The 12,313-nt window shown below is 32.5% G+C and overlaps 1 protein-coding gene across 5 annotated transcripts in view; it reads right to left on the bottom strand.

The window, feature by feature from the left end:
• Positions 1-12,313, bottom strand: part of galntl6 (polypeptide N-acetylgalactosaminyltransferase like 6) — a 708,600-nt gene that overhangs the window by 261,428 nt on the left and 434,859 nt on the right. For all 5 annotated transcript variants that reach the window (XM_087236265.1, XM_087236264.1, XM_087236267.1 and 2 more), the window contains 1 exon segment: positions 6,445-6,583. In XM_087236265.1, coding sequence (XP_087092391.1) covers positions 6,445-6,583 — 139 coding nt within the window.

Raw genomic sequence — 12,313 nt, 5'->3', positions numbered from 1 at the left:
TGAATAGAGGTTTGCTTTTGACAAACTTGGATTTATGCAAGTGAAATTTATATATTAATAAAATAAAGTTTACAATACATCTTTTAAAGAGCGATCCTTAACTTAATAACCCAAAGTCATTTGTTTATAAGATAAGAAAAACTATTTTAAAATATTATGAGCAATAAAAGCTTTAACATTTATCCAAAAAGTCGAGTATATAGGCAAGACCAAAATAAATGTGAAATAGTTTCACAAAAAAAGCTTTCCAAATCAATATTAATTTTACATTTTTGTAGAAATATTTTTGTAGGATAAACTCTATGAAGTAATTTAAAGGATATTTCTTTAGCCTTATTTGTAATCCAAAAAACAAACAAATAAAAGAGGTAATGACCTTACTTGAGTCCAGTTTACATCATTAAAGATACTGTTAAAAAACAACATATGCTCAAGACATATTTTTATTTAAGATTAAAGATCTAAATCCAGAGAAAGGTGCGACTAAATTAGTATGAATTAGCCACTAAACTGACAAAACGTAAAATACTTACGTTTTCTAAAGAAACCAGGCTGGTTAAATCAGCCACTATAGTTTTCGCTTGAAATTTGAACTTGCCATAGACCATCTTTGCATTATGTCTAATCTGTGTACATACAGTAGTCTTACCTAATAGACTGGAAGATTTAAATGTAATAAATTTGAATTTTACAACAATTAGAGATGCCTGATATCACAACACAATGGTGATTTAGTTAACATTACAATGTAAGATTAAAGTATAACAATAATCATAATTTGCAAGGTTTGGTGTGATATCAGCCATCACTGTAAAAAATAAATAAATAAATAATCAAAATAATAAATAATTCTGACTAAAAACTAAAACTTTGTTTGCATATCTTAAAAATGTAGTTGAATCCTGATTAACTTAGTAGAATACGTTAAAGAAACATAAAAAAATGTATTTTCTTGACATTTTGTCATTACATTTGTTACAGCGTAGATTTAATCACCCACTGGTAGCATGATCCACTGTAATGTGTTTTTTTTTTTTTTTTTTTTGAATACTTCTTTCTCAGTTGAGTAGAACAAATGTAGCAGACATCTATCTTGTTCAGATGAAAATTTCTTGTAAATATTCTTATTTATGGCAATGATCAGCATTAGATTCATCCACACAGAAGAGCCATGCCAAACCACAAGCCATGTAAAGATAATGATTCCACATTTAACTGCAATTGCATCTTTAAAACAGCCATGGTGACCAAGAGAAAAAACTTACAGACTGCAGCTTTGAGTCTGATCAGGCAAAATAAATGATATTTTAGTTATCGACAAGCCTGTAACGAATGGGTCCTCCTGCAGACATTCTTTGGTGAAGGAGTTATAAAGAGATTTGTCCTTGCCAAAGGAAAATCTATGGCAGTGGACACATTCAAGGGAAGGTAATGGCGCAGAGCATTCAGAGGACAATTAAATATCTATCCATCAAGGAGCTCATTTACATGTAAAAGAAGAACTTCAGATGGACAGTAGACCACACTAACACTGCTAGTAAGTGTATTCGGAATTACTTTTCAGTCAAAATGTCAGACACTAGTATTCATGGGTTTGCGTTTTTAGCATGGTTTAGAGTATCTGTATTATATATATGCTGTATTTATTTGATTAAAACACTGTAAAACAACAATTAAAAAGGTATTACAATGTAAAATAACTGCTCTCGTTTCAAATTATAGAACAGTTCTTTCTGGTTTTCAAATCTGATTGACTGAAAGCTGTGTGATATTATACTAGCATCAGCACTGATCAGCCTCTTCACATATGTGTACCAGTGCACTCACGGCAAGTGTCAGAAGAATAAATGGTCACACTTTTCAATAAGGTTTATTAGTAAATGCATTAACTAACACGAATTATGTATGAACAATACTTGTACAGCATTTATCAATCATAATTAATCATATTGCTAAAGCATTATTAACATCTAAATTAATGATTGTTAACATTCACATCATGATTTAACATCAACTAACAATGTACAAATGTTTTGTCATTAACTGATGTTTTAACCTTCAGGGGTCTACTAACTACATAGTATTAGCCAACATGTATGTTTTGCATTCAGCACAAACTGTGCTACACTAATATGTAAGAAATATTAATATACATGCCTGCGTGTATATATAATATTTTATATAAAAAAGATATCATAAACAGTCTTGTAGGATAGAATATTTACTCCACAATTACGTCAACATTATTTTGTTTTCTCATTTAAAGAAAAACATTACAATGATTTTCATTTTGTAAAGTCTATTTTGGGTCATCTCAGCTGTATTCATGGGAGTGACAATGGTCATGAATTATTCACACTTGAAAAGACAAAAGACACTCCCCCACTGGCTAATGTTCACCCATCAAGGTTGTAAGCAATGTCCAGCTACAAAAGCTAGCCTCAACTAAGTGCTTGTTGTATTACTTGCTGTATTATGACCATGTAAACACTCTAAACATCATATAGTGCTCAGCATATATAAGTACACCCCTCACAAATCTATCTTTTAGATTCATATTTTTAATAGGAAGCTGTACAATATCTGTGCATACATTAGATTAGTCAGTACCGAAGACAAATCTGGAACTTTTCTAACAAAATAACTTAAGATATATATTACGGTCCTGAACATGAATAAATACTGTAGTAAATGCATTTTTCAATGTTTGCTTAGGTTAGTAAATGCATTAACTAACCTTATTGTAAAGTGTTACTGACTAAACTCACTATAGCTTGACAAAAACTGCAACTGTTAAACCATGTAATTATTTAAGACTATGTTAAAATGTCCTTTTTGTAGAATGCAAATAGGTGGTTTATTTATAATCATATCACCTATATGAAAATGTGTTTCAATGATTTCAGCTAGAAGACTTCCAGTCCAGTGATTGTTTAGTCTATCATTCCTGCCACACTACAGTGCTGCTCAAGTTTGATAGCATAAATGTGTAAATGAAAACATACAAACTCCACACAGAAATGACAACTGACCCAGCTGTGGCTCGAACCACTGACCTTCTTGCAGTGAGACAACAGACATTGCACCACTGTGTCGCCATTATAAATTATATACAATTTAATATATATTTTAAAAAGCAAATTTAATATTTTTCATACAATCACTTAATAAAGGTGTTATAAAAATGCATGTGTGTTCCTTTAGCACAAACCTGTTAGGTTAGTGCTAGGCTCAGTAAAACAAACTGCTGCACAGTTACTTATAGTTACAGTTACTTTCCTTTAGCTAATCCCTTATTTGTCAGGGGTTGCCACAGCGCAAAGAACCGCCAACTATTCCAGCATATGTTTTATGCAGCAAATGCCCTCCAGCCAACAACTTATTACTGGGAAACACCCATACACTCTTGCATTCACACACACATATACTATGACTAATTTATTCTTTAGACTGTGGGGAAACCGAAGGACCCAGAGGAAATCCATGCGAACTTGGGGAGAACACATAAACCAGCAACCTTCTAGCTGAGGTGACAGTGCTAACCACTGAGCCACTGTCACCCTCTTTACAGTAGAATCCTACTGATGATCGAAGATGTTTGAAATAAAATCATTACACTTTATTAACGTTTCTTAACAGTTTGAAGCAGTACTTAATTTGAGCTAGATCTTGTCGGATTCTTTTTTGGAAAATGTCAGAATTAGTGTTTTGCGTTCTTGTATTTATTTTAATGGATCCGGTATTCACTTGTGTGTGGTGAATACCTATGTGTGTGTGTGTGTGTGTGTGTGTGTGAGTGAGAGAGAGAGAGAGAGAGAGAGAGAGAGAAAGAGAAAGAGGGAGAGAGGGAGAGAATGTGAAAATGGCAATTGAAGGCTGTGTGGATTATATGTGCACACACACACACATTACGGTAGTCACCATGCACAAGTTAAAGCAAAAGTCACATTCAACAATTGGCCCTCAACAATATGTTGAGCCAATTGGCTTTTTTTGTTTACAATCTCTCTCATTGGTTGGTGGTTATTGTTTCGAACACAGTGAGCAGCAAAAATAAGTAATGGCACAGTGGCCAATCTAAATAATAATTGCATTTACAAAACGGCAAAGAGGCAGTCAAACATATTTTCACTTTTTAAAACCACGAGTAAAATCTAACAATAGGGTATATACCAAAGTATGCTAAAGAACTTTTAATTTGACAGTAACCTGGGTTAAGTGTTTCTGGTGAACTGTATACCATTGCAAAATCAGCGTGTTTAAGATCTCCACTGGCTGAGTGTTATCTGCTATAAAGTGGGTCTCAGATTGTACAAGAAGCGCTGCATTAAATTACATTTTCCTCGCCATGTCTTTAAAATATGAACATTCATTTTACCCCAGTATGTTCAATGTCGATCCTTACAGGTCTGTGGGAGTAATAGGCTTTTGTCTCGTTTTACGCTTAAGCAACTTAACGAATGCCAAAGTCTATTTAACTGATTGTTTATGAATTACATTACAACATCGATGCTGTAAAAGGAACAGTATAAAATGGGAAAAAGTCACATTAACCGTTCACCGGAAGTTTATCAGTATGGGAAAGAACACTAGCTCGGCATATACCCAATTAGCCTGATCAAGTAATCTTGAGAAGATGTAAATGCATCCCTGGATCAGGATAGTGGGAGACAGAAGCAAAGCAATCTTAAGTCCGCCAAAAAACATGACAGAAGAGGTAAATGTGAGCTTTTGAGGCATTTAATATGTTTTTTTCACCTGGAACATAATAGTCAACTGAATAGTGATTGTTTTTTCTGATTTATGTTTGTAGCTACATGTTTTTATTATCCATGACTGACTTATAACGTTATATGGCACAACATAATTAAAGACCAAAAATGGGATGCTCTTTTTTGCACTATCAACGTTTAATGATGTCATATTCTGGGAAAACTGAAATTGTTTCGTGGACGTCGGTCACGGTAACTTTTATTTCCTGGTTTTGTTCTGGGAATTATTAACTTACAAATTAAGCACTGATTTGTAGTGATATCCTCTGGGTTGGTGTATTGCGTACAATTACTGTTGTAATTACTGTACAAAAACCTGATATTAAACTGAAAGTATTGTAATTTTATGGACTTACAGTGCATCTGGAAAGCATTCGTAGCGCTTCACTTTTTCCACTTTTTTTTTCTTATTCCAAAATGGATAAAAATTAATTTATTTCCTCAAAATTCTACACGCAATACCCCATAATGAATTTTTGCCCATTATTTTTTGCCATTGCCCATTACTTTGCAGTACCCTCAAGCTCTATCAAGTTGGACGGGAAGTGGCGATGTACAGCCATTTTTAGATCTCTCCAGAGATGTTCAATAATATTTTGGTCTGAGCTCTGACTGGGCCACTCAAAAAAATTCTTCACTGTAGGTATAATATTAACCTGGTGATGAGTGGTGCCTGGTTTTCTTCACACACAACTCTTAGCATTCACTCTAAAAAAGTTAAATTTTAGTCTCATCAGACCAGAGAATTTTGTTTCTTATGGTCTGAGAGTTGTTCAGATGCCTTTTGGCAAATCCCAGGTGTGGAGTGGCTTCTGTCTGTCCACTCTACCTAGACCTGATAGATGGATTGCTGCACAGATAGTTTTCATGTAAGGTTACTTTTTTTTTAACCTTCCCCAGCCTTGTGCCTTGAGAGAATCCTGTCTTGGAGGTCTACAGTTAATTCCTTTTGTCTTCATGCTTGGATTGTGCTTTGACATGCACTGTCAACCCTGAGACCTCATGTCCAAGCAACTAAATTTACCACAGGTAAACTCCAATTAAGCTGCTGAAACATCTCAAGAATGATCAGTGGAAATAGAATGTACCTGAACTCAATTTAGAGCTTCACGGCGAAGGCTGTGAATACTTATGTACATGTGATTTTTCAGTTTTTTTAGTTTTGATGAATTTGCAACAATTAGACAAATATTTTTTCACATTGTCATTAAGAGGTATTGTTTGCAGAATTTTGTGGAAAAAAATAAATTTAATTCATTTTGAAATAAGGCTGTAACAAAAAAAAAAAAGTGGAAAAAGTGAAGCGCTATGAATGCTTTGCAGATGCACTGTACTCCTATATATTATTTTTATACAACATATAATTTCATACTCCTAAAATGACACAAGTCACAAAAGCAGGTTTATTTACAGTACAGAGCAACCTTTTTTTTAATTAAATATTATGCCTGTATTCACTTGCTTTTATATGACAGCAAAATGTATAGATAAAAAATCTATCAGCCTTGAAATCACCAAGCTAATTAATCCTAATTAGATTCATTCCTCATTTAGGACAAAATCATTAATTAAAACACATTGCGCAAATGTGGCCTGTCACGGATGGTTAAAACACTGATGTCTCGCTCAAGCTGTGCAGCTCTGGAGGCGGTGAAGAATCAGCTCTACTCACTTTGGATGTCGGATGTCAGGAAGCGAGCGATCCAGAGCGATATTGTTGCTGACGTAGATGTTGAAGCCGTTCTCTTTGTACACAGAGTCATCACACTCATCCTCAACAAGCGGGTATGGCTTTCCATGCTCTCCTTTTCCTAAAAAAACCCAAATAAAACAGATGCAGTCAGACATCAATAAGCATTCAGAGCACGAACAGGATTGTTGGCAAGGTGAGCATGTGTGTACTAACAATGACACACATCGGCGCTCCAAAGATAGAAAGCACCACTGCGAGAACTGACAGTTTATTTCATTATTATTATTATTTTATGACTGAACAGCTGAAGCAGCTTAACCAGTGAATGCTGACCAGACACACTCCAATACTAAGGCTTAACATGCTGACGGAGTTGCTGGCTCTGCAGAGCACATTATGGTCTTTTCGCTACCTCTGCCTGCCAAAGTTGATGGAAACCCTACTTTTCATTACTTGAAGGAATTTTTCAAGTGAAAATTTAATTCTGTCATCATCTACTCACTTTCATGCAATACCAAAAATTGTCTGGTTTTCTTTTCTGGTGCTCTTTTTTTCCAAGCAATATAGTGTATAGTATTTTTCTGTTGTTGAATAGTTAATCTCAATTACGTGCAGCTAAAATTAGCCATGTTTATCACATATTATATGTTTGTCTACTGTGAATATTATCCACAGAACATCAAAATAAAATAAAAATAATACAGTATATCAAAGCCTGGAGTTCACTAAGCAAATAAGTAAGAGCTTCCACTGGATAATTCCTGCATGAATTATTTAGTTTCAGATATAAAAGTTATTTAACCCTAACAAATGCAGAGAATAGCTTCTTATTTTTTAAACAACCATGTTGGAAGACACATCCTGTAGTCGCGGAAAAAGATGTTCATTTGTTTCAGAAGGGTCAAATAATTGGCATGCATCAGGCGAGGAAAATATCTCAGGAGATTGTTGAAAGTACTAAAATTGGGTTAAAACAGTCTAATGCATTATGAACTGGAAGGATATTGGTGAACTTTCATCCTTAAGAAAGAAATGTGGTTGGAAAAAAATCTTGAATTAACAAAATCGACTCATCTGGTGAGATCAAATCATAAAAACAACAGTAAAACTCATGGCTTTGTCAAAAACTCAACAGTAAAACTCATGGCTAAGAATAGTGGGGAAACTTCATCTTTAAGAAAGAAATGTGGTTGGAAAAAAAATTGTGGTTGGAACAAAATCGAACCATCTGGAGAGATCAATTCATAAAAACAACATTAAAACCTGTAGCTATGTTTAAATACTTAAAGTATGAACATTACAACCTGTACAACGTAAAAGGAACTCATAAGACTAGCCCTAAGAAAACCACTTATCAGTGAGGAACTCATCATGATAAAACCCTGTGAGGGCAGTGCTATGATCTGGGGATGCTAAAGTTGGGTTTGGTCTATGTTTGCCTGTGTTATGTGCCCAAAGAATCAGGTTAGCTGACTACCTAAACATACTAAGTGACCAAGTTATTCAATCAGTGGATTTTCTTTTCTCATGATACAAGATACAATGCCGGGATTCATCATGCTCAAATTGTGAAAATGATTCAGGAATGCTGACATCATTTTTTACACATGGATTGGCCACCACAGAATCCTGACCCTAAAAAGTCAATCTAAAATTGTGGATACGTGCCCTGGTCTACAGTTCTAGGGGTAGTGAAATACGTACCCAGAGGTATATCTGCTTTCAGTTTTTGTTTTTGCAATTCCACCAGAGGTTAATCTCAAATTTCTCTTGTACATGCCATTTGTGCATCATCTTTTCACGAACATCCAACAGACGGTACACTATACATTTCAACCTACTGGCTTGATGTTGACTGACTGACCAACTGACCCATCCTCCAACCCCTTTCCTAAACCCAACCAATAGTGTTTTTAAAAATTATCTAAAAAAAGAAAAGCCGTCCTGGCCACGTTATTTTACCACATTTTTAGATTTTACCATGTTTTTAGCCTTTTACTTATTTATTTAATTTAGTTTTTTTTTCTTTTTGGCTTTTCTTTACAGGGTTTCTGGAACCATTACTTACCGAAAATTCACTGTTATTCATTGCTTCACATCCAAGTCCATCGGCTTACACTGTCTAACGGCAAGCTACTGAGCAGACTCGGTAACACCGAAAAAGCAAATACAAAGATAAGCTTTCAGCTGTAATGCGAAAACGAACAAAAGCTGTCTGTGGTGACTCCATAGCATTTGTTTAGCAAATGCAGCAAGACATAGTCCAAGTTACATATTTGTGGTTTTCCTAAAAAGTAGACCAGGGTACATATCCACAATGAGTGTTGTAAAAATTAGAGTGTGAGACTTTTTTGATGAATGAATGAATGAATGATAATAGCATGAGAATATAACAAGAGTGAGAGGATAAATGTTTTCATTTTATCTTAGTTGCTAAGAATAAGTCTAAAGCAGAACATAACATTGCAGTTCTGAGAAATCAAGAAGGAAAATAAGCACTGTGGTAGAAATGGAGGCAGCAATATACCTTTTCATCAGAAATGATTCTACTTGCTATGCTTTTCTTGTGTCCTGAGTAGGTAATTGACCGATCAGTGCCACTAATATCTTCCTGAAAACAGCTGCTTGCCTGAACCATTAAACAACATTTTATCCTCTCCCGAGTATTTTAAATGCCAAATGAATGCTGAAACCACCAAGACAGCTAGTAAAAAAGACCATTTCCAATGCTTCCATTCTCTAAATATGGTCTAAGTATTAAAAAGAATGCTATTCCAGAACTGTTCAAAAAATTGTATTGCTATAGCTTTAAATGAGCTTGAAACGAAAAGCCTCATTAACATAAACTAATATTTCATTACTGAGCCAACAATCTTACTACAGGGTGCTGACAGCAATATTCTCTCATTTACTTGCAGAACAGATCTGATATTGATGAAAAATGTTAATTACTTGTGATGTTGCTCCTTTAACGAAACGTTCGAACTGAATTTTATTAATATGTTTTTATTTTTATTTTTTTATTTATTTTTTTAATAGAGCATAGCAGATTTACAAACATTGCAGCTTTGACTGTTTTATACTCTTATGAGGAATTTCTTCCTGAGAGCTTGAGTCAAAACAAACCGCCATCATACCAATGTAATTAATGCATTCCTACAGATCTTTTGTGTGATCTACAAATAAACACTGTTGTGGAAAAAAGAAAATCCAATGCAAGAGTTCCTCTTTGAAGTGCACAAAATAGACTGTTTGCAAAACAAAACAAATCATATGGGGTCTTTGACTTTTTGTCAGATGCATCTACTGATATTCTAATAAATAAAAAAAAATGAGAAAAAAAGACCATCATAACGAGGGGTTTCTCTGCCTTTTGGTCTAATAACGCTACTGATATTTTTATATTTTAATAGCATCAGAACATTTAACAGGAACAAGTAACAGACAGACAGCTAAACAAACTAAATGAATAAATGAATGAATGAATGAATGAATGAATGAAAGAACAAACTGAATAAATAAATGATTTAGTTAAAATATAAATAAATATAAATAAATAAACAAAATAATGAATGAATAAACATTAATAAATGAACATTAATTAATAAACAATGTAAATATATAAATAAATGTATTGAAAAAGATTAAATAAATAAAAATAAATTAATTAATTAATGAACAATGCAAATAAATAGATTTATTTAAATAATAATAATAAATAAATAATTAAATACAAAATCTAAAAGGCTATGCAAACAGCTGAACAAACTAAATGAATGAATAAATTAATGAATGAATAAACAAAATGAATGTATAAATAAATGAATTAATTAAAAATGTATGATAAAAATAAATAAACAAACTGAATAAATAATAATAAAAATGAATAAATGAATAATAATACATAATAAATGAATGAATTAACTATGTGAATAAATAAATACATTTATTAAAAATATAATAAATAAATAAATAAATAAATAAATAAATAAATAAATAAATAAATAAATAAATAAATAAATAAATAAATAAAGGTGCCTATGCAGACAGCTAAACAAACTGATCAGTGATTTATTCAAATGAATAAATGAATGAACATAATGAATACATAAATAATTAATTAACTAAAAATAAATAAATAAATAAACAAACTGAATAAATAAATGAATTAATTAATTAATAATTACATAAATAAATAAATGGTTGAATGAACAATGTAAATAATTAAATACATCTATCAATAAATAATAAATAAATATTATTAATAATAAATAAATAAATGCATAAATAAATAAATAAATAAATAAATAAATAAATAAATAAATAAATAAACAATGTTAATAAAATAAAAAATAAACAAACAAACAAACACAAAAATAAATAAAGGTGGCTATTTTGATGTCACAAAAAGTGGTCTTCACTTTTTTGTATAATGCATGTTTTGATTTTTTTTACATTTTGATGTCACCTGGAAAAGTTTCATTCATTTAGATGATTTATTTTCCCAACATTATTAGAACAATAGCAATTTGACAAAATATTAAAATACTCCACTTAAGGATCCCAATGGAATCCCCGAAATACAAATATTTGACATTATTTATAGTATACCTTTCCACTATTCTTTGAACGTCTAGAATTTACCCTTTTGTCCGCAAAAATGTTTTGATCATTTAAAAAATAATCATCATCCCTTTTAAATTTGTCTTTAAAAAGTACAACATTTTATATACAACACACGGAGGGATTTCATTCATATATTGATATTCATTTTGTTCCACAAAAGGCTACATTAATGAACACACTCTTAATGTGCTTTATGATATTGTCCATATACTGTCCATGAAATCACTTATTTAATTGTGATTGAATTTCCCCAAATTAATTAAGATTTCATTTGATGCGTACACTGAAATGGGACATCTTTGACCCAAATACAACATTGTAAATTGATGTTATCATTAACACATGCTTTCTCGCAAGTCCTTGCCAGCTCTGCTAATGAGGAGCATGGAGAAATAAATAATTCAGCACAACAGATAATTGTGTTTCTGTCGGCATCAGTGTATGCATATATGTATGTATATAAATATGCGTGTGTGTATACATGTCTGCGAGCCTTGTTCATTAAACACATCCCTTAGTGCACTTCAGTAAAAGTCATCTCTCTGTGACATGTGCATAATTACAATAACTTCACACCCACTCCTCTCGCATTTTCTGGCACGATAACAGAGTTAAACAGAACATTTAAATCATAAAGCAAAATTACAGATTTTAATACTCCTACGCACGAGCCCTCAGTGCAACTGTGTACACGTGTTTGCCTCTTAAGCATTATACACCAGCTCCGTGCAGAGTTTATTATTGTTTTCAGAACTTTTGGGGCAAAGCTTCAGAAAGCAATGTGGGTTTGATCATTGACAGGCGAGGAAATCTTACTCTTTAAGCTTGTAGGAATTCAATAAGATAAATACTGGTTCCTCACTAGATCAGCTGGACCTCTGATTTGTGTACTCACAAATTTCATAATTAGATGTAGACTATGCAACATTGTAAAATTTTATACAACAGGATGTTCATTTTTGAATGTACAGTTTAAGAATTTTTGATGCAATTTTCATCGCATGCTGTGTCAAAGGTACAACTTAGCAAATTATTTTACAGATTTGATAGAGAGAGAAAAATGTTTCACTGCTAAACATATATAGTGAATAATAGTGTTGGATTGGTCAGTAAATATACATGCATAAAAATGTTGTATTTTTAATTTAGTTTTTGGGAAATAAAATAAAATTTAAAAAAAATTACATTTTATCCAATTTTCCAGGGCAAGTCACAAGGCAGC

Source organism: Danio rerio, chromosome 1, assembly GCF_052040795.2.
Source record: "Danio rerio strain M-AB ecotype USA chromosome 1, GRCz13ab, whole genome shotgun sequence".
NCBI classification, from domain to species: Eukaryota; Metazoa; Chordata; class Actinopteri; order Cypriniformes; family Danionidae; genus Danio; species Danio rerio.
Note: the sequence above shows the minus strand (reverse complement) of the source record. Positions and strands in the feature narration are given on the sequence as shown.